Below are 23470 nucleotides of genomic sequence, written 5' to 3'. Positions count from 1 at the left end.
TAATTTGTATGTAGTGTCAAAAGGAATTCAAATCTAAGTGAATACAGCCTCCTCCTATAGGAATTAGATTCTTCTATAAAATTCACCATATTGTGTCCTATAGAAACGTTAAGGCCTGAGTGCATGTGTGCATTAAAAACATTTCACTACCTGTTCTCTCAAGGACCTACTTTTCGCCCTTTCTTTTTTCATCTCCAACAGTTAAACAATAAGGAGAGCAAAGTTAATTATAACAATTAGACATTTTGCCAAGTTACTTTTCTTACCACAATACCCGCTCTTGGCTTTTTATTTTTATTTTTGTACCAGTGGACCTCCCTGCTCCCTGAGATTTTGTTTTAACATCTATTGTGTTTCTATATTTTCTAAGACAGTATTTTTTTTGTATGTTAATCATAGTTTATAATAAATCAGATTCATTAACTTTTCTTCCTAGTAATTTTGACTTGGATTATTTTCTAGCCTGGGGATGGGGTTCATATGTATTGTTATAACTTTAGATTAATAAGCAAACAAACTTTGTTTGTTTGAAGGTATCCTTTACATACCTGTCTCTAGAAAAACAAATGCTAGGCTGGGTGTGGTGGCTCACGCCTGTAATCCCAGCACTTTGGGAGGCCTAGGCGGGCGGATCATCTGAGGTTGGGAGTTCGAGACCAGCCTGATCAACATGAAGAAACCCTGCCTCTACTAAAAACACAAAATTAGCCGGGCATGGTGGTACATGCCTGTAGTCCCAGCTACTTGGGAGGCTGAGACAGGAGAATTGCTTGAACCCAAGAGGCAGAGGTTGCATTGAGCCGGGATCACAGCATTGTACTCCAGCCTGGGTGACAGTGCGAGACACCATCTCCACACACACACACACACACACACAAAAAAAAAAAAAAAAAAAAGGAAAAACAAACGTTAGTAGAAACAATTTTGTCAAACCTTACTCCTGACAGCTTGGTAAAGTCAAGGTAGAATTTCTCACTTTGTATTATGTCCTACGACTTTAAAGTGCATTTGTCTAGCTGCCAAAAATTCTAAAAATGAGATTATGATGGGCTTTCTCAGCATCTTTTTTCTTCTTAGAATTGAATTGCTCTTAAAATCTGTACTCCTCTGTCAGAAAGGTGGCAGATTGCAAATACGTAGTACAGGCTTTGCCCATGTTTTCAAAGTACGATTCTGGATTGCAGTTTCAAAACATGATAGATTATTATTATAGAATCAAAGTGTCCTGAAGGAAGAATAGCTATAGTTGCTCGGCAAAGAGTATAAGAAATAAATTTTAGAGTATTTATCAATACTTGAGTGCTATATTATGTTCCAGGCTAGAAATGTGATCATTGCATGGCCTAAGTGTAGCCATTCATATATATATGAAAAAAATACATATATATGTATAGCCATTATCAAGTGTTTTCTACCCCTGGATAAAGTTAATTTTTTCAAGTATGATTGCCAAGCAATCCAGTGAATTAATTTTTCTCATTTTAAAAACCAGTGTTGAGGAGTCTGGTCCTTCATGTGTTAATACCGTAGAACTCCAGTCAAACTGGAGTGCACTGCCTTCTTACAGGAAGACAACCCAGAACACACAGCCATAATCTGCTGTGGTGTCAGTCATATCACAGTGTAGGTATACATTTGTCCTGAATGTGATTAATTTCCTTTCCATCTCACTTCCTTGTGACAAATAGCATTTACTATTGAAATAGTAGTCTGTAAGTTGGGAAAAGAGTGAAAGTAGCTCTCATGCTTGGGAGTGGACTTGAAAGGTTGACTTCCACCAGCTGAGGACAAACAAGTGCAAAGAAAAACTATGATAAAGTATGGAGGTCTTGAGAGCTGTTCATAATGGAATCTTTAATCTGGGTTATCAGAGTAATGAAATCACCAATAAAACATTCCATGTATCTTGGATCTTCTGTGGTTAGCAGAGGAGTATGGTCTCACTATGTTAGCAGCTTGAAGGCACAGCCTAAAAGGAATGAGCCTTCACAAGGTGCTTCACATTAGTTGGGTAGTATTGGTCAAGGGTACTTTGAAGAATGAATACAAAAATCAGTTGCCTGTGTTTGTAACCTTGTCCCACATAGACTCTAGCCTTCAGTAGACTTCAGTCTTTTAGTCTGGTAGGAGACTAAGGCCCTGAATTTGTGTTTTCTGCTTTTTGGTGGAAGGTTTTCTGCAAGTGGTTGGGTGGTTTTTGGGTTATTGGCCACTGTTTGTTCAGTGCCATTTGAAGACCTGTTGTTTCTTAATCCCTTTTTTTGGTGTGACTGGCCAGGAAAAAGCCCTTGAGTCCTTTTTTTCTCCCTGGTGACTTGTCCCTTCTGTAGAATAATCTTTTAAAATTTATGTTGGCATCTCTATGATAAACCTTCCAGACTTGCAAGCAGTGATTTTATCTTTCCTTCCCGAGAAGCTGATCTCACTTTTGATGTTTGGGTCACAAACAGATAGGAGGGCTGTGGATACCTGTGCTCTCTTGAGTCTCAATGCTTGTAGCTTTCACATTGGCTTGGGAACAAAGAACAGACTTCTGTGTTCTGCTGGTCCTCAGTCTGAGAGGTCTTAGGTAACATTCTTAGTATAGTGGAATTTCTGAGGTCAAATTTAACATATTAATTTTTTCTCCTTTTAGTTCATTGAATCCGAGGTTCTAAATCTGTAGCTTCATTTTGGGCACAAGTCTGCGTTGTCATTTTTTTAAGCTTTAAGAGATTGACATATGCTTTTGTGATATTTAGGAATAGACTGGATGGCAGCAAATGAAAGTAAAGGTTTTCAACTGTGAATGAAATTTTGAAAGATAATTTTTCAGCAGTTGGTTGATTAGATGGGTTAGTGCTTTTGGAACATATGAGTAACAGTAGACTTGTATTCTTCATGCACTATACATATGATATGCACTGACAGAAAGCACAGAAGACACACCTGCTAGAGTTTCTTTGTGCATTTCACTACTGTTCTAGGGCACTGCTGTCTCTTTGGTTCATTTTAGGTTTGTGTTAGGATGTTGCACAAGTAATCATTTAATGTTAAATGCACGTGTTCAAAGAAATGAGTTAAAGTTTTTCGCTGATATTTTACTTTAGAGTTAGGACAGGAGACAGCTAACCTGACTTCAATTTTTATAAATAATAGAAACTTTTTCTTCAGTAACAAAAATAGGAAAGGACAATAAAACCGTAACTATTTGCTTTATGTCTATTTTTAAAAAAATAATTGTTTTGAAGTTTGCTTTTACTAGCTTAATACCTTATAGTACTTTTAAAAAATCATCCTTGGTAAGTATTGGACTCATCCTAGATCCATGTACAATTCAGACTTTTATCTGTTAGCTTTAATAAAAATTTAAAACGATCTCATTTCAGAATAAAACAATCAACTGGAATTATAGTTCATATATTAGCAATTTAAGTGAAATTCTCTCAATAAGATTGTCTTTTGTCTAACCAAAATAGGGTATACAGATTAGTGTGGATGGAAAAGGGTGTAAGACTTGACTTTTTAATACTGTGCCTATTTCCAAAATAAGATTTGATATGGCTTTTTACATTATGCTGTAAAGACTAGGTTATGTTAAAGGAAGATATATAGTCTACATAGTCTTAAAACAATTTGGGAGTAAGTTTTGGTCTGAAAAAGGTGAAGATATTTATGTTAAGTCATATTAAGCAAATTATTTTGAGACCTACTTTTGCTGGTAGACAAAAATTGAGGAAATGTTTCACTAAATATATGATGGTCAATGAAAAAAAACCAGACTTTAGAGTAAATGTGATAACCAAGTAGATTTGTGAACTTTCTTTAGTAATTACTTTTGTCATACATGAAATGATTTAACTTTTAATTTTTGCCTAGATTATAGCAGTGTTTCATTATTTTACCCTATAGGGCATTTCAATGCTTGGAGAAAGACCGTATAAGTAAACCTACTTCAAATGATTCTGTTCATGGTAGTATAGAGTCCTTGGTGCTTTTTGGGTAACTTTCAAACATTTACTGACAGCAGAAAAGGAACCCCAAAACACCTATTGTGTTCACCTTGTTATAAGAACTGAAACATTTTGAACAGGTTTTATTGTGTTTCTGGATTTATGGTGGTGTAGTTGGACAGCAACTTTGTTTTTTTTCCTCAGTATTAATGAAAGGATAAAGACTGACTGACTTTACCTCTCTTGTTGGGTATGACTATCAAAGGATTTCCAGTGATTCACGTATGTGAATTGGAGTTTAAATGTTTGCAGGATTACTGTACTTCCAAAGACCCACTAGAATGTCAGCTGTACTCTATACTCTCCACTGAGAAAATGAACAAAATCCTATGTCTTAACAGTTAGGCTCTTTTTGAAAGCTTTTTGATGTAAATAATACTAGGTTAAAAACTAATCTTACAAAATACAGTTTGAATGATGGAAGATTGTTCACATCTTGGCTTTCTGTAAAAAAACATTGTGTTAGACTGTAATGTAATATCAATAAAATTGGCTGCTTGGGCAGTTTTAGTTACACTACCTTAGTCTGGTTTCTGCTACTGTTACTTGTTATCATAGGTTCTGAGTTGCTCATTGTGGTTGCTGTCTCTTTGGACCAATAAAAAATGTCAAGTATGAGATGAACATAATAAAAGTATGTGTAACAGGAAGAAATATTAAAAAGTACAGAGTCTCTGAAAAAATGAAAATACTTCAAACAAGTTTGTTGCTTTAAAGCAAGATTATTGTGTATGGCTAGAGATGTGAATTAATTAGGTATTTAAAATCCAGCAATTCTTAAGTTTGTGATAGAATCAGGTTTTGCAATAGGAATACCTAACATTGGCTCGAGAAAGAAATACATTCTTTTCCATCAGAGACCTCAGCTCTATGACAGTAATTTTTATTTAAAATTTTCAAAAGGGGAGTGACCAGGGTGTTATACTTACTGTCAGAGGTACTTTGCTTCCATAGTGACAGCTTGACAACATTGTATCTTTCTGTAACAGACATGTTGCAAAGCTGCTTGCCATCTTGTTGTCCTGTATTACTTCCTTGCACTTCCAGTCCTTGATTACATTCCTTGTTTTAATGATCTTTAAAGAGGGGGAAAGACTCTTCAATAGGTAACTTCCTAGTTACACCAAATATGAAAAAGTAGCCAAATAAAAATTGGCTATAAATGAGATTTCTTGTCCACTTTGATCTAATAAAGTCTTTCTTCTAGTGCCTCTGCTTTGACTAGGGCTCTTGATTTCATGGAAGCATCATGGATTTGATATGCCTGTATGGCAAACAGTTCTACAGAAGGATAGCCTTACCCTTTAATTAACACAGTTAAGGTACACCATGGAATTAGAAATATTTATTCAGAATATAAGAATGTTGGTAAAATATTATAAATGTCTCTGTATAAATAAATGGAGTTTTAAAAAAACAATTCTATATCAAATAACGCAAAGTAGCTATTTTACAGCAGCTAAAGCTAAAGGCATCTGGAAACATTTAAAGAGTACAAGTGAAGAATCTAAAAAATTACAAGGTATAGTACAGTGTTTAGCAATTTTAAAATGAGACTTTTTAGTACAAACAGTAGAACAATACTGACAAATGCAAACTTAGTCACATGTGCTTTAATAACTGACAATACATTCAAGCAGGTTTTTCTAATTCAAGTGTATAGCACATTTTCAAATAATAGGAAACAAATCTCATGCAAAGTAAATAAGTCTTGACAAGATGTCTAAAAACTGATTAGAACTAGAAAAGAAGTGGACATGTCTTATTACCTTTGCATTAGGTACAAACTAAAGCTGATTATCAGGGGCTCTTATTCACTTGGCGGTCCTGACATGAGCACTATAAGTGAATACTATGAGTTCTACAAACAGAACATTTTTCCACATGAATTTGATTTGCAAAAAGTGCAAAAGTGGTAGAGCAAGAATTACTAAGTAGGGGATCAGTTTGGCAGGGGGTCATGGAATTTTGTATATTACTTGCTTTGTTCTGCTGAGCTGGTATTTCATATGATTTGCAGATGAATGACCATGGAAAGATGACGGATGGTACTAGTCAAGGATGTGGTTTTTCATAGTAGTTACTGTTTCTGGGACTGAATGATGTTTTTGTCTTGGTCACATGCAAAATCTCACCCAAATCTAATGTGACAGAGAATTTACCCAGTGTAACCCTTAAGCAAAAATGTATAATGGTCTGCATGTGAAACTCTCTCTCTACACAGGTATTAGCAAAAGAAAAATACATGAACAGCTGCTATTCAACTTTTGTACTCCTTTCCACTTGTTTATATTTTAACAGCCACTGAGAGATCAGTGATGCTGCAGTGACAATGGTCAGCATTATTTCTTAGAGAATACAAATGTATTAGCTTAGACAGTAATTTCAGGTGTGTGAAACAGAAGCTATTTCTGAAGGCCACAGGTTCATAAACTTTTAAGATTTGTAGGACGTAAACTTTAAGAACTGGGTAGTGAAGGCATAATTTTTGTTTTATAACCAGTTACGCCTCTTCTATAGAGTGCTCAAAGGTGAGTCAAACTTGTTATCATTCCTTGTTAGATAGGCTGTTCCCATTGGATAAGAAAAACTGATAAATGTTTTTCTGAAAATTTTTATAGCGTTCTACAAAGCCATCACCTTCTGCAGAAAAAAAGTTACTTATGTTCCACCTCTCCATCCCCTGCCAAAAACTTTGGCAGTCTTATGGCTGTACCCTAATCAAGGTCAGTGCAGAAATCTCAACCATTACAGAAGTCTCTTACTGTCTGGCTCTAAAAATATTCTAATAGTTCTGTTTGCTGATTCTAGAAGTAGGTGGAGCTATAAATAGTTTAATAGAATGAATGGGACATACTCCCAATTAAGAATTTGCAAAGGGTTTAAAGACTTAAGGAGGAAAGGATACTTGCAGAAATTGTTTTTTTTTATTATCTTGATATCAATTTATTTAAAAGCTTAATAATTCAAACTCTTGAGAGCTTTAAGGTTGACTGATTGATAGACTTAAAAAGTGATTGCTGGGTAATTCCGGTGGGCTGGAGAAATACCTTGGACAGGAACAGGCAGCTATGGAGGTTCTTTAATTCATGCCAGTGATGGGCAGTCCAATCTTGATCAGGTAACTATGGGCATTTTTTTTTTTTTCTTCATTTAAAATAATTTATCCAGTTAGGAACCAGAAGACTTTCATATAGTTTCATGTTTTCCTTAGTGGTAAATTTCTTACTACTCCCTAACAGTTTTAAGGAAAAAGCCTATGTGCTCTAATTTGGACTGCCTTTTGGAGTAGAATGTCAAGGCTCTGACTTAGAACTCTCTGAGATCCCTTTAATATTTTGCTGCAAGCTTACAGAAGACTTAGTCCATGCATCTGAAAGGAGGAATTATGGAATTATGTTTAACTGGTACTTAATTTTTTAAATTAACATTTCAGTTTCAGGCAGCGTGGATATCAACTTCAGAAAGCTGACAAGCCAGCAGATGAGAGTGATGCAAGTTTCAAAAAGGAATCTTACTGCTCCTCAGTCCATGACAGGTTTTGTAGCTGGTAAGCTCACACACTGATGGCACTCTATGAACAGAAGTCTCTTTTGCTTGTGATTTGTGCAGTTGGTTTTGTTTGCCTCAGTTCCACAGTGGGAAGTCCTTTTGCTCCGTGCCCATTTCTCCAAAAGTCAAAGACTGAACTCTGAACAGAGATGGTTACTGACTAAAAGAGGGGGGGGCGGTTAACCACTCAGGAAACTAGAGAAAACAATTCAAAATATGAGATCTGAAGGTTTTTGACTTCATGTAAGTTAGAATCAAGTTGTTTACCCCCAATGGAGATGTTAATGTAAAACAGCTCCTAGAGAAAAATTCAGGTAGAGCCAGGTTATACACAAAGGAAAATTACCCAGGCACCTGCAAGCATTTATTTAATCAGTATACAGTAGCTCCCACAATTAGCATAATCAAGTGCCCACTAGTTCATCTTCAAGGAATATGTCTTGGGGAGTATTTGAAAAATACAAGGAAAGGAAAAACTTTCATAGCTTTTTTATTATACATATTTATAAAAGTAACACTTTTGCCTGCAAAATAGTTTTTACCCAAATCATCACATATTTGAAAGTATTAAACTAAGGTCAGGTAGGATGCGTAACACTGGGGCCCTTAACAGAGGAGCTGAAGCCTCTTCTGCCTGGAGGAATTACAGGGCCAAGAAAGGGAGGTTCTCCGATTTTACCTGGAGCAAGAATGGAGGCAGAAGTCAGTAGGCAGGATTTTATTCTTGCGTTGGTGAAAATGAAAACTGTCCATTTGATGCCTGCTTAATCACAAAAGAGAAAGCCGTGTACATCCCCAATTTCCTCAGGGGAGAACATTTCATTAGGCAAGCTGGAAAAATGGTGAAAACTTTTTTTGGCGTATGTTTTTCAGCCAAAACATTTTCCTCGTGACAAAATGCAACTTTATACAAAAAATGAAAATTGATTTTTAAAAAATCACAACAGTGGCAGGGCATGATGGCTCATGCCTGTAATCCCAGCACTTTGGGAAGCTAAGGTGGGTAGATTGCCTGCAGTCAGGAGTTTAAGACTAGCCTGACCAACGTGGTGAAACCCCGTCTCTACTTAAAAAAAAAAAAAAAAAAGACACTTAAATAACCCAGGTGTGGTGGCAAATGCCTGTAATCCCAGCTACTGAGGAGGCTGAGGCAAGAGAATTGCTTGAACCTGGGAGGCAGAGGTTGTAGTGAGCCAAGATAACACCATTTGCACCACTGCACTTCAGCCTGGGTGACGAGAGTGAGACTCCATCTCAAAAAAAAATCACAGGAACTAACTTTGACCAAATGATTGATAGACACCAGTGGGCATTTATCACAGTGATCAGAGCACCCCAAAGGTCATCCTTCCAGACTGATAACCAGTTGATTTTTTGTTTTGTTTGGAGATGGGCAGTCTCACTCCTGGCCTCTCAGTGGTTGCTTTTAGAACTGTCTACCCTCCAGATTGGTGGCTAGAGTATCCTCCATTGAACAGAAGGCTGTGGAATTTGTATCATGCTCTGAAAATAGACCCACCCATAGCTCATGGACATAAAGATTCTACTGCAAAAACCTCATCAAGTTTAATTTGTAGTCAACTGTGGCATTCAAACACATTTTTCATAGGGAACTTTGGATGGATTCTCTGATGCTACAGAAAAACAGGAATGGTCCTTTAAGTGTATCAGCATAGAACTGAAGGAGAAGGGATAAAACTGAAGGTTACAGTAAAAAAAGAATAATGAATTTAAGATGGAAGACCTCCCTGAAAGAATTCAGGTACAGTACTTTGGTTCTGCTTAGTCCTGTCAGCATTTTGCTTGAAATTTAACCTTTTAGGCACCATATGCTAACCATCATCATGTATCTAGGGGCAAAAAAAAAAAAAAAAAAAAAAGCCTTAGCAACCATTCCCTTACCCTGTCCCTGACATGACAGCAGGAGCTAAGTCTTGAACCAGGGGTTAAGCAGCACTCTTAAGTAGGCATGTTCAGTATCTCCTGTGTCTTGTCCTTAGGTAGAGACAGGTCCAGAGCTACAAAAGTAAAGTACTCATGTGGAAGAGATTTGATTCAGCAGAACAGCAATTATGTAGTGCCCTGGGGCGGGAAGTGTTAATAATGCTTCTCTGTTCTTGAAGAAACCCCTGATAAAATTTTTGTTCCACTACAGGCATCAAAAAGATTTTCAGCTCTAAGTCTTGGATATTAATAAGGCTCCACTGAGAGGGAGAAATCCCAGAATCAAGAAAGCGCTCCCTTCCCAGCCCTGCTTCCAAAATGAAGGCTGAAGGAAATTTTTATTCTCTTAATACAAAATTGTTCAGGCACAGTCCTGGCGGCAGTCTACTTGTAACTTTAGTGTATCTGGGACTGTAAGTAACACCTGTCTACCCTCTTCCCATGGCCTGTAACTCCCAGAGAACGCCTCTTATGACTGATTCTGTCTTAAAGTTGAGTCCTGAGACTTGAAAACCAAAGCCTTGCTGCAGTAAGTGAATCAGCAGTCCTTTTAAATGCAGGAGGCACACACAGGTCTGTGTGTCAGTTTTCCCATGAAGCAGGAGGAAAGAGAAGAAACGAGATGATAGAAGATAAGCCCACCATCTACCAGAAAGAGGATAGAATGGAAAATCTTACAGAAACAAATGCTTGAGACTCCACTGATGCACAGACGCCAGACCAGAAGAGGAGGGTGAGTGAGTGCTGAAAGCAGAAACGAGGTTCTGCTGAGCAGGCACAGAGCTTGTGTTTACACACTGTTGTGGGCCCGGGAAGGAAGAGCGGGCACCTCTGGATACAGTCCACAGTTGTCACTATGGCCAATTGCCGCAAAGACTGAGTTAGGCCACTCCATTGTCCAAGTGCCGACCTACCTGCCAGCATTCCCTTTCCTCCTCCTCCCAACAAGTACTTTGTCTCCAGGGGCCCTTCTGTCCTCAGTGGCCTGCTGTGGTTTAGTTCCCATGGGCAGAACTCCGGTGCCTGAGTGCTGATTACAGTGAAGTTTCATTGGTGTGTGGCCTGGAGTTCTCTTCCTCCAGCAGAGCTATTCTTTGCTTGAGCATCCTCACTTGAGTCTCATGTCTCTCCACCATGGCCATCATCTGAGACTCCAACTTCTTCAGTTTGTTTTGATGCTTCTTCTTTGCTTTCTCATAGGCAGCCACCAGGTTGCTAGGTGGGAATGAAGGGAAATTAGGATGAATATTCATCCTAAGTAGCATTGGGACACAATGTCCTGTCCACTGGATAACCAGCTTTAGTGAGCACTGCTCTGAAGAAAGATCACCCAGCCTCTTCAGTAAGAATCTGATACCTAGTGGTCAGAGGAGGGATAGCACCAGGATATCAATACTCATGGCCAGTCACCTATTGGCTTCACCAAGATGAATGAAGCCCAGCTTCTAGAGGCTGGTCACTCTCACATATTAGAAGGGGTTCTAAGAGTCAAACCAACAATCCAGATCAGCCAAGTCCAAAACAGAGAGTGGGTCTATTTGTTGCTCCATGGTTGCTTGCAATACAGTCAAGCGCACCTTACAGGAGAGTGTTCCTGAGGCACTGCACTCAAAGTGACTGTACCTGGGATGAGAGCAGAGCGGTTGTTCTTGTTCCCACTTCCCTTTATGCTTTGGGCTGGTGGGACTCAGAGTACTCAATTAGACCATAAGCCAATGCTGCAAAGCCAGACATGGAATAAAGAGGCCTTCGAACTATCCCTACCAGAGTCTGGTGGGAGAGGGTATACAGTAAGCCCACGTAAGTCCAGTCCATGTACAGTCATTATCCCTACAGCTGCAGTTCTCCCTAGTGGTCTGAGGACTCACCTCCAGGTAGTTGTAAAACCCATTCAGGAGGTCTGTGAGGTCTTGAGCTTTTATTTCCAACTATAGAGCTGGATAATGCCAGGTATTATCAATATACATCCACATACTGTTGACTGCGGAAGCAAATGTGAGAACCCAGCTGTCTTCTGTTAAGCCAGACATTAAAGATTTGCAAAACCAGTGCCACTCTTCTAATTTCTGGGAAAATAGTTTTTGATTAAAATGCCATTTGTATTACATCTAGTGTGTTCAGTTTTTTTTGTAACTGAATTAAAAACTGAGTTTATCTTGGTTTCAGTTTCTAACAAAAGCTATTTAAGTTCCTTCATTTTTTATAGAGTCCTGAGCCTGGGCTTAGAGCAGCATTTCCTAAAGTATTCCAATGGATATTGTATTGCTCAAAACAATTCCATAGCCAATTTTGTTTGGAAAATATTGGCTTAAACAGACTTTTTATTGTATGACTTCTCAGAACCTTTAAGATATATAATATCAGGAGAAGTACACCACAGTATGCCACGTTTGGCCAAGGGATGTCGATACTGAGCATTTCTTAGTTTCTGGAACATCTTGGGAGATGCTGCTCTAAGACGGCTAGACGGGGACTCACCTACTCTCCAGAGTTGGTTCTCAGGAGTTAGGGAAATGTCCATCCCTGATGCTATGTCTACAAACAGGAGTCAGTGTAAGTACTGCAGGGGGAAGGTGGGGGGCGCTGGGTATAGGGAGATTTTTACCTGTTGGCCCGCTTTAGATCATTCACGAACTCTGCAGATTGCTGATGTCGGATTTCACTGCTCTTGGTAAGTCTCTCCAAGGCACTCACCAGCTCTTGAACTCTGGCCTTCAACTTCTTTTCTCTATATCAAGGAGAGACAAAATATGCCATGAGTAGTTCGAGATGATACTGGAGGTGCCCACTACCTGGGAAGTGGTGACAAATGAAGAGGAAGACTTGGATTGCAAAGCCTAAAGGCAAGGGAGAGGAAAAGATACTCAAGAGCCCAACAGCACTGCTGTCACCCGAATGAATGCCTCTTCACCAATGCACTCAAATGCTGATTTAAGCCCACTTCTTCAAAGATAAAGGCTTTTTAAAGATCTTGTGTGTCAAAGAAACAAGACAGGAATTTGTTTCTAGTCTTTCAGCTAATCTAGAAGTTCCTTTCTACTACTGGCATACCAGGTCCTCAGCAATGAGTGCAGCCTGACCACAAACCCCTGTCTCAGTCTCCATCCCTTTCTTTTTCACGTGTCCGAAGCATGCCTGAACCACTCACAGATTAAGCAACCTACCTTGGACAGGTCCCCACTCATTGAGACCAACATGATCATCCTACCTTGCCAAAAACAAACGGTGGTAGAGGGAGTAGAAATGATACTCTTCATTGTAAGCGTCCTTATTTCCCATAAAATTACCTCTGCACTTTTGACTACCTGCTCTCCACAGGCAAAGCAGCTTCAGGTTCTGTGGACTCTCTACTTTGGTAACCCAAACTAACTGACTTAGAGTCAGTTCAGAGAGGTTTCCTGTGTCCAGTCACCTCATTGCCTTACTGTAATTCCCACAAGACCTAGCAGGGAAAAACTAGTCAGTGCCTTCCTAACTACCCTGCTTCCCTTCCAAGGTCCCCATCACATGCACAGTGTTACTCCACTTAGTACCACACTCAGCAGTATGTCACCGTATTAAGTACTGGAGCTATCAGGCTCCCTCATGGGCACATCGGGTTCTAGAGTGGTAAGAACCTTACTTGGTTTGGTTCCCCAATGCACCCCCAGTGCCGAGCACCGTGCCGGGGTGACAGCTTCTAGTGACTGTTAAAACAGCTTTAGAACAATTCTTTGGGACATATTGAGAAACCAGGGTTTAGGGAAGGAATTCCTTTGAAAAGGACTCACTGAATGTAGAATGTAAGTTAGCGTGTTTAATTTACAAGACAGTTGGGTAGGATTTAGCCAAATAATAATGAACATTATCTCGTGACTAAGCAACTAGGAATTTACAGAGGTAAATTTAGAAGCACAAGTTCCTAAAGACAATCACTTACAGTTGGATTCACTTTGGCATTGGTTACAATGATGCCTAATAAAGAATGGGACAACCAGGGGACTGGTTAATCAAGGCCTACCCATGCTACTGAAATGTTCTGCTTAAAAATATTTTTTAAATGCAGGTGGAAGGCTGGGGGCAGTGGCTCATGCCTGTAATCTCAGCACTTTAGGAGGCCAAGGAGTGTGGATTACTTGAGCTCAGAAATTCAAGACCAGCCTGGGCAACATGGTGAAACTCTATCTACAAAACATACAAAACTTAGCCAGATATGATGACTCATGCCTATAGTCCCAGCTACTCAGGAGGCTGAGGTGGGAGGATCACTTGAGCCCAGGAGGTTGAGACTGCAGTGAGCCATGATCACGCCACTGCATTCCAGCTTGGGTGACAGTGAGACCATCTCATTAAAAAAATGGCAGATGGTCATGCACTGCCGTGGGGGGATATCTGATACATTAAGTGAAAAGGGTGAGTTCTAAAGATTCTATTTTTGTAAAAACTGAAAAGCTAAGTGTAAATATCTGACACCAACAAGAGACTAGAAGGCTAAACACAAACTCAACAATGCTTAACCCATGCAAGGGGGTTTCTGGGAGGCTTTCATTTTCTGCTTCACTCACTTATGCACTGCCTGATATTTTTACACTTGTGTATGTTTTGTGTAAAGTGTGAGTTAGAGTCGTGCAGGAAGGGCATGCGAATGTGACCTTGGGGTAGAAGGCTTCTTTCTGATGCCCAAATGGTTCAGACCCTGGTTCTCCTTTCCTGGCTTTTTATGTATCTAATCTTTTACATTTCTGCATTTAGCCACTACGAGTAGCTAAAGAGCTTGGTAAGTCAAGCCCTCCAAACTGATCAATGAAGAAAGGAATTACAACATAAAATTCAGGACTGCTTTTGGAGAGAGGATGGAAGGGGCAGGATCTTTAAGGGAAGTCTAGCAACTAGCCCTCTGCCCAGAACTCATTTTTCGGTGAGTCTTCCCACTCGTCTCTGCTAAGCCTGAAGGAACGTGTTTCTCCTGGGCCCTAGCAGCTGCAACATCTTGGATCTGGCTGCATTGCCTCCTGGCAATGGAGAGTAGTAGCATTTCCTACCAGTGGCGAGGATGGTGTTGTAGGAAGGGGGCTCCCTTCCTCCCCACCCACCCCCCAACACTTCCTCAGCCTTCGTAGCAGCCCTCCTCCAGCGGAGAGAAACTAGGGACTCCAGCTAAAAAGAGGGGAGGAGGATTATTTGCCCTGTATTTTGTTATCGTTTAGAGCCTTTATCTTTCGTTCTTATGTTAATAGTGTAAAAAAGGAAAAAAGAAAACTGAAGAGTTAAAAATGTAACCACAAACTCAATAAGAAATTCACAACAAAAACTCTGGGATGCTACCTACAGCAGTCAAATCCCCTGCCTCTCCCAATCTGTCCACACTTAGCAAACAGGAAGAATGGAAATCCCAGCCCTTCCACCTTCCTTTCCCAGCACCCAGTCCCACAGGGGACCAGAGGGAACTTTCTGGTTCTGGCAGGCTCCAAAGGAGGACAGAACCACAGGAGGGCAGAAGAGGATCTCTCAGACCCAGTCCAACCCCAGCTTGGGGTGTGGCAGGGGTGGGGAGTAGTCATTGCTGGGAGCTCAGAATTGCCTGGCCTCCAGAAGGGAAAGGGAGTGAACTGCTGGGAGAAACCCCTGGAAAGAACTATGATGCTCATTTATTTAAAGATGCAAAGATGAGGCCAAACTGCAAACTTAAACCTAAAATTTGGGTTTATCTGTTTTCATGTGAGGCAGACACCTGCAGTATAAGAGTGATGACTTCATCATTCATCAGGACCCAAAGAAACGCTAAACCATTGCTAAGTAACAGCTGCTCTAGACCTGCGTGTCCAACACAGCAGCCACTAGCCACTCAGGTGGCTGTCTGAGCTCTTGAAATGTGTCTGGTCCAAATTGAGATGGGCTGTAGGTATAAAATGCACACTGGAATTTTTTTTTTTTTTTTTTTTTTTTTGAGACGTAGTTTCACTCATGTTACCCAGGCTGGAGTGCAATGGCGCGATCTCGGCTCACTGCAACCTCCGCCTCCTGGGTTCAGGCAATTCTCCTGCCTCAGCCTCCTGAGTCGCTGGGATTACAGGCACGCACCACCATGCCCAGCTAATTTTTTGTATTTTTAGTAGAGACGGGGTTTCACCATGTTGACCAGGATGGTCTCGATCTCTTGACCTCGTGATCCACCCGCCTCGGCCTCCCAAAGTGCTGGGATTACAGGCTTGAGCCACCGCGCCCGGCCTGCACACTGGAATTTGAAGACAACTACAAAAAAAAAAATGTAAAATATCTGTTTTGTTTTAAAAATACTGATTACATGTTGAAATATTTTGGATATAACTGGGTTACATGTTATTAAAATTAATTTAATGTATGTCTCTTTACTTTTTCCATGGGGCTACTAGAAAATTTAAAATTACATACATGCCTTGCATTTGAGGCTCATATCACTAGTGAACAGTGCTGCTCTACAGCAATTGTTCAATGTTGTCAGAGGCATGTGAACCACAGCAACTCCATCTTAAATAGGAGGTAGGTAAAAAGGAGGCTGAGACCTACCGGGCTGCATTCCCAGGTGGTTAAGGCATTCTAAGTCACGAGATAGGAGGTCAGCCCAAAATACAGGTCATAAAGACCTGGCAGATAAAACAGGCTGCACTAAAGAAGCCAGCCAAAACAGCAAACCCAAGATGCACGTGAGAGTGACCCCTGGTCGTCCTCAATGCTACACTCCCACCAGTGCCACGATAGTTTACAAATGCCATGGCAGTGTCAGGAAATTATCCTATATGGTCTAAAAAGGGAGGTATGAATAATCCACCACTTGTTTAGCATATCATAAAAAAAAACCATAAAAAAGGCAACCAGCAGCCTTCAAGGCCGCTCTATGGAGTAGCCATTCTTTGATTCCTTTACTAATAAACTTGTTTTCACTTTACTCCGTGGACTCGCCCTGAATTCTTTCTTGCACGAGATCCAAGAACCCTCTCTTGGGGTCTGGATCAGGACCCTTTTCCAGTAACAATGTTACCAGGTATTTTCCCTGGCTTCTGACTCAGTAGGTGTGGGTTGAAACCCAGGAATTGCAGTTTAACAAGTGTCCCACAGCTGACTCCTGTTATCAGGCAAACTTGGGGGACTGGTGTAAGACAGATGAGTTCCTCACCTGGACCTGAGGATGAGCTTCAGTTACCCCTGGAATTGACTTTCTGAATTGATGCAAAATTGCAAGCATGGGTCCATTTTGCTCAAGTCTACAGTTTTCCTCAGATTTTCAAAGGATGACTTGGAAAATGTAAAGAAACATATCTTACTAATTCAAGTCACAGTGAAACCTCAACCATTCTTGTTCCTTTCTAGTTCTAAATTAAATTTGCTTGGCCTTTAGTTTTTAATGTATGGTTTAGGTATATAAGGTAGGCCACAACGAGCACTTTCTCGGCTTCACACAGTTGAGAAAGCAAAACCTCAACACATGTTCCATATGCACCTTCAATAGTCATGTATTCATCCAATGTTTCCTGGAATAGCCAGAAATGCATAATCTATTCCTTTTTTATTCCCAGTAGTATCGGCACTCACAAATATACCCCAAACCATCAAGCAAAAACAATGCTAGATTATTAATGACTGTGACAACCCAATTCCCCCAGTACACATAGGGATTTCAGTTCCATGTCTTCCCACTTCAGCTTTTGGGCTTCTTATTTCTGGTCACAAAAGGTCCTACAGAGCCAGGGTGAGACTTTTTTTTCAAGAGATAGGGTCTTGCTCTGCCATCAAGGCTGGAATGCAGTGGCACAAATCACAGTTCACTGCAGCCTCGATCTCCCGGGTTCAAGCAATCCCCTCACCTCAGCTTCCTGAGCGGCTGAGACTACAGGTGTGTACCACCATGCTGAGCTAATTTTTAAAACTTTTTGTAGAAATATTCACAAACTACTGGCTGGTCACAAACTACTGGGCTCTCGTGGTCCTCCCACCTTGCCGTCCCAAAATGCTGAGATTATAGGCCCGAGCAACCCCACCTGGTATGTTCTTTTTAATTGAAACATAATGGAGTACGTTTCAATGCAGTGTAATATACACAGGGAATTTAAGAGACAGACCCGTGGTGGGAATTTCAAGGTAATAGGAAAACCAAGGTGGCTTGCCAATAAGCTGGGCAGAGCGAAGCAAGCCTCTGCAGTGGTGCTTATTGGTATACCTGGGTAGCCTGGAGATACAGCTTTGTGAGCAATCAGTAAGGAGGTTGTATTCTCCCTAAAATAAAAAGGCCAGCAGCAGTACTCTGTGATTAGACAGAGTCCAAGTGAGCTGCAGGAGTCATCAGCTGAGAGCCCAGTCCCGATGAGGCTTATGAGTGGCTTCGCAGCCGGCCAGGAAACCTTTCAGAGGAGCTGTAATCAGACCAAACCGCAGGGAGTCACAGCCATGTAGCCACAGGGCCTGGAATTTCTTAGTAATTGCTGATTATATGGAATTAGTCACTAAGAGAATTGCCTGCGTATGTGATTTCTCTAGTCCTCACCTTCCATTTACTTTTAACCCGTCAGGCTCTGCCTCCAATGACAGGGCTTGCTGGGCGCACCAGCAATCTCCACGTTGCGGCCTCCAGTGGTCCCATCTATCCTTTCCCAACCTGCCCGCACCACCTGCAGGCTGACCACCTCTTTACTCATGGCTTGTACAAGGCCTCCATAGCCTGCATTTCATCCTGTTTCATTAGCTGCCCCCTTTCTATACTCCAAAATACTGGGTGTTGTTTAGGACTTGGGCCTGGCCTGTATTTTATCTTACCCTTTTCTCTCTTTGTTTTTTTTTTCGTAGAGACGTGGTTTCACATATTGGCCAGGCTGGTCTTGAACTCCTGACCTTGCGATCCGCCCACCTTGGCCTCCCAAAGTGCTGGGATTACAGGTGTCAGCCACTGCGCCCGGCTGCTATCTTACCCTGTTCTCAAATGGACTCCCACAGTTCCCTTTTCCCAAAAAATATGTGCTAAAAACTTACACATTCTTATCTCCAGGACTTTCCTTGAATCTCTGGACTTGTCTGTGGCCTCTTAACTGGCTTCTGTGATTTCACATGTCCAGAGGATTACTTCCCAGATGATCTCCTACAGCCAGTCTCTCTTGTGTGTCGGCAAATGGCACCACCATTCACCTGGTTACTCACTGGGCTCAGATCTCTCTCACTGTCAGAGTATTCTCACTGATAAAATTTTTGCAAAGGTGGTTTCAGTTACTTAGAGTCAGCCTTAACTCCTCCTCCCCTCATCCTCCACACCTGTTCATCAGCAAACCCTATCTACCAATTCTCGTCCTGCCATTTGTCACCACACCTAGGCCCAAATGGTCATCACTTCTCACCTGGACAACCGCAACAGCCTGCTAACTGGTTTCTCTGTCTCCACCCCTGCCCTCTGTCCTGGTTTTCACACAGCAGCCCGGGTAGCATTTCACATGACAGATCTGATCATGTTACTGCCCGTCAGTGCCTTTCACCTACACTTGGAATAAACCCTGTGGTCTTGCCTGGACCTCTAAAGCCCTGCTTGACCTGAGCACCACTTGCTGGGCCTTTGGGCTGCGGGAATCACCCTGGCCCTGCTGGAATCCTGTAGGTCCTCAGCACACCCCTACACACCCAGGGCCTCTGCCTGGGATGTGTTTCTGCCTCTCTCCTCCTCAACTCAACTTCAGTGTCACCTCCCAGAGAGGCCCAGCCTGACCACCCATCTAAACTCAAGTCCCAGAGCTATGACATCACCGCACCTTGCCATTCCTTTATGTTATTCATTGGAAACTACACTTATTTTATTGGAAAAAAACAAACCTCCACAGTGACTATCACATCACCCTATTTCCTTCATGGCAATCACTACGATGTTTATTTTTTCAGAAAATCCAGGCAGCAGATAAGTCCTTTATAAGGATAAAGTCATTTAATTCCCACATAACCTTTGAAGTCAGTACTACCATGATTCACATTTTTAAAGATGAGGATCTTTTTTTGAGAGGGAGTCTTGCTCTTTCCCCCAGGCTGGAGGGCAGTGGCATGATCTCAGGCTGACTGCAACCTCCACTGCGTGGGTTCAAGCGATTCTCCTGCCTCAGCCTCCTGAGTAGCTGGGATCATAGGCATGCACCACCATGCCCAGCTAATTTTTGTTTTTTAGTAGGGATGAGGTTTCGCCATGTTGGCCAGGCCAGTCTCGAACTCCTGACCTCAGGTGATCCACCCGCCTTGGCCTCCCAAAATACTAGGATTACAGGCGTGAGCCACCACACCTGGCCAATAGATGAGGAACTTCAGGTTAGTTAAGAGACTTGCCCATAGCCAGTCACCTGCAGAACGGGGACTCCCACCTGGGATTCTGTCTGCAGAGCCTGTGCCCTTACCCATCTCGCTGAAGTAGCCTGTGATTTATAAAGGGAATACAGTAGAGTGCAAGATAAACAAGACCTTCACTAAATCGCACGCCCACAGAACTAAGGATCAAGCGTCCCCAGATAATGAGGTTCTGCAGGTATGCACGTGGCTGTGTTTTGCCAGGAGGAGCAGCACAAGGACAATGGCAGATTTTTTTTTTTTTGCCCAGACTTTGCCACAAACATGTTTCTTGTCCAGGAAAAGTGCCTGGAATTTTCACAAGACTTGCCGGTGGCTGCTATGTGTTCCCGTGCCCTCCACCACTCTGCCTTTATGAGATACCAGGCGAAGCCGCCTTCTCTTTGAGCTTTCGGGATGTTGGGGGAATGACAGAAAAGTGAAAGAAATCTTAGTTAAGCAACAACTCCTTCAATCCCTTGAGGGAGCCTCAGTCTTCACCCTCTGTGCTTCTAGGCCCTTGGCTCTGGGGCTCAGCATTTTATTTACGCTGATGAACCCACAGGTGCACTTTGTGTTTCATTAATGTCCTGCAGATGCATGTGCTTTTGTGGAATTCTAAGCACAACTTCCACTGCTTGATTGCTTTTATAAGTCAACCAAATATGAAGGATCAGCAAGTGCAGGTTTAAAAACAGCATCTTTTACAATAATGGTCCTGCTAATGAAGCAGTGAAGATTCTGCTGCTTGTTTATTCAGTGGGGGCTCCCTTTTAACAAGCACCCCACCCAGTTCCCTCTTCATTTTATCCCACTCTGTGTAGCTCAAAAACAGTATTCATCCACAGCTGCTGAAATAGGGGTCTAGTGTCATTCTTTTTCCATTCATGGCCAAACGTTGGCTCCTACAAGTCTGGAAGTTTTCTACAGTTGGGTGGATAGTTTTGAACTTGGACTTGGATTTGAACCCCGAGGAGACTTGGTTTGTTCTAGGGCACTGTTAATAGGCAAGGGCTAATCCTGAGTATGTTTTCAGGTATTTTGGTGGCAGAATCAAACAGCAGAATGACCCATCAGGATACTACTTTGTGAGTTCTGAGGCGCTGAGGGTCAGTGTAACAGAAAGGAATGCAAGGGATTTTAAGGAAAGAATATGACCTACGGACCAGAGGCTGGGAGGGGAGACTTACAAGTTATAATCCTGGAACATTAGGAGAAGGGGATTTTTAACATAAATAGGAATTCTTCAAAGTGCAGGAAGAAACAGAATTGTTTTGGATGTGCTGTTGTGAGGCTCTGGCATATTTGGGTGGAGATGTCCAGTGGGCATGAAGTTGAGATGACTTGGGGACCATTTAGAAGAAACAACTAAAGACATCAGAGTTGAAGTCATGTACTTCGCTGAGTAAGCCATGATCCCTGCCCCTAAAAGGACTCTTGTTTTGTGGGGGGATTGAGGGTTAAGGAGGGTAGCAGGCAGTAGAACCTGGCCCATTAAGAAATGAGCAGTGGAGTGTTCTATGATAGAAGGAAATTCAGGGCACAAGGAACAAAAAAGAAGTGGGAGAGGGTGTCACTTCTGCTGGGAGGAGAGAAGGGAACATCCGGATCCATTTTACAGACAGGCTGAAGTCACACTTATGTGAATGTTTGGGGAACAGGGTTGGGCAGGGCCAGGGCAAAAGCAGCTGCAAGAGTGAAGCCCCAGAGGCACAGGAGGAAGAGCAGTCTGTCGCATGGGTGCGGGTGGCCGGGGCATGGGTAGGAGGTGAGCGTGGGGACGGCTCAGGCAAGACCACACAACCGGCCGAGGAGCCTGGACACACTCGGGGCACGGAAGGTTGCCAGTAATTGGGTCCAGTAAGCAGAATACTAAAATGCACCCAGGATTTCTGCCTTTTAGTGTACACACACCTTCCCTAGTTATTTCATCAAACCCTAATCTAGTTGCTGCTGTGAAGGAATTTTCCAGATATAATTAAGGTCGCCAAACAGCTAACCTTAAGACAAGGAGATTTTTTTTTTCTGAGTGGACCTGACCTAATGAGGCGAGTCTGTAGAAAGACCTGGGCTTTTCCTGGAAATAGAGTTGAAGCATGGGAGGGATTTGTCTGAGGGAGGTTCTTGCTGCTGGCTTTGCAGAAGGAGTGTGAGGGCTCTAGGAGCTGACAGCCCCCAGACCAAAAGCCAGTGAGAAAATGGGACCTGTGTCCTGCAGCCCCAGGGAACTGAATTCCACCCACAAGCAGGAGGAGTGTGGGAGCAGGGTCCTCTCTAGAGCCCCAGAGAGAACACAGCCCCAGAGGGCACTTCGATTGGAGCCCTGCAAGACCCTAGGTGGAGAAGCCAGTCATGCTGCACCCAGACATCTGATGCACAGAATCTGTGAGCTAGTAACGGGTGTTGTTTTAGGCCACATTCATGATAATTTGTTACACAACAATAGAAAACTATTACAGGGGCACCATCAGGTTCGCATCCTGTAATGTTACTCTTTGACCCTGAAGGATTTCTATCCTTGTATTGGATTGTTCTTAGGAGCACAGTGTGCTCTAGTGCCTCCTCCTCCTCCTTTTTAGAAGAGGCAGAGGGTCTCACTGTGCTGCCCAGGCTGGAGCAATCTTCCCGCCTTAGCCTCATGAGTAGCTGGGAATACAGGCATATGCCACTACTCCAAGCTGTCTCTCCTCCTTTTTTTTTTTTTTTTTTGAGACAGAATCTCATTCTGTCACCCAGGCTGGAGTGCAGTGCGTGATCTCAGCTCACTGCAACCTGCGCCTCCCGGGTTCAGGCGATTCTCCTGCCCCAGCCTCCCAAGTAGCTGGGACTACAGGTACAGGCCACCATGCCTAATTTTTTTTAATCTTTAGTAGAGATGGCGTTTCACCATGCTGGCCAAGCTGGTCTTGAACTCCTGACCTTGTGATCCACCTGCGTTGGCCTCCCAAAGTGCTGGGATTATAGGCATAAGCCACCGCACCCAGCTCAAGCTGTTCCTTCTTAAAAAAATTCCTTGATAGTTTTGCTGCCTGCACAGCAAAGGTTCTAACCACTTGTCTTCGCTTCCTGCCTCTCACCTTCTTAATCCACCCTCATCTTGACGTGCTTGGCCTCTTGGCTTTGAAGTAGTTTCTTTTCTCAACTTCTGATCCTCCCCTGCTAGATGTTCTAAGGTCTGCCCCCAGGAAATCCCCCATCCAAGTAACCTGCACAGCAGCAGTGTATGACCAGGGATGATGGGGGCAATTCCCACTCTGTCTCTTTGAACCCTGGGACACTGCCTCCTGTGCCTTCTCCTTCCTCTGTGGCCTCCTCCACTCCCCATCAGCATCATGTTCAGGCCCTCCAGACCTGGTCTCTTGTGATCACACTCATCAGATGGAACCCTCCTGCCACTGGATGTCTCCTTACAGGGCTCTGGCACGCAGTCCTGTGTCCCAGCAGCGGCAGCTTGCCTGCTTGCTATTCAGCAGAAGGAGGAAAGGACGCCCTCCTCTGGTGGATGAGTCAGGGGCATGCTGTTCCTGGATGGAACGGCCACTGTGATTTGTCCATTGCCTTAATGTGGCACTTTACAGAACCATCTGGCACACACGCAGACACAGGTGGCATATCCCAGTTCCCTGGAGGGTGGGTGCAGCCCCTGGAGGGTCTGTGACTGAATGACCGCAGCCTCCTGGAGG

The 23470-nt window shown here is 42.6% G+C and overlaps 1 protein-coding gene and 2 long non-coding RNA genes across 6 annotated transcripts in view; 1 reads left to right on the top strand and 2 right to left on the bottom strand.

The window, feature by feature from the left end:
- Window positions 1-886: 886 nt before the first annotated feature.
- The window catches only part of LOC116537728, a 31387-nt gene continuing 8803 nt past the window's right edge, over window positions 887-23470 (top strand). Inside the window, exon 1 of the long non-coding RNA XR_004263460.1 lies at window positions 887-7637. This is a non-coding gene — a long non-coding RNA (uncharacterized LOC116537728). The remainder of the gene's footprint in view (window positions 7638-23470) is intronic.
- Window positions 8915-23470, bottom strand: part of MCC (MCC regulator of WNT signaling pathway) — a 460067-nt gene continuing 445511 nt past the window's right edge. For 3 of the 4 annotated variants that reach the window (XM_032251904.1, XM_032254008.1, XM_032253308.1), the window contains 2 exons: window positions 12094-12216; window positions 8915-10703 (listed from right to left, as the gene is read on the bottom strand). In XM_032251904.1, coding sequence (XP_032107795.1) covers window positions 10523-10703; window positions 12094-12216 — 304 coding nt within the window. In that variant the 3' untranslated portion in view covers window positions 8915-10522. The remainder of the gene's footprint in view (window positions 10704-12093; window positions 12217-23470) is intronic. The other variant, XM_032252672.1, reaches the window with a different exon arrangement.
- On the bottom strand, window positions 20040-22432 carry LOC116539639. The gene is made up of 2 exons (XR_004264233.1): window positions 21584-22432; window positions 20040-20945 (listed from the first exon to the last, which is right to left on the bottom strand). It is a non-coding gene; the product is annotated as an uncharacterized LOC116539639 (long non-coding RNA).

The sequence above is a fragment of the Sapajus apella genome, unplaced genomic scaffold (assembly GCF_009761245.1).
Source record: "Sapajus apella isolate SASKATOON/1434 unplaced genomic scaffold, GSC_monkey_1.0 scaffold1, whole genome shotgun sequence".
Taxonomy (NCBI): Eukaryota; Metazoa; Chordata; class Mammalia; order Primates; family Cebidae; genus Sapajus; species Sapajus apella.
This window is presented reverse-complemented; position numbering and strand designations above follow the sequence as displayed.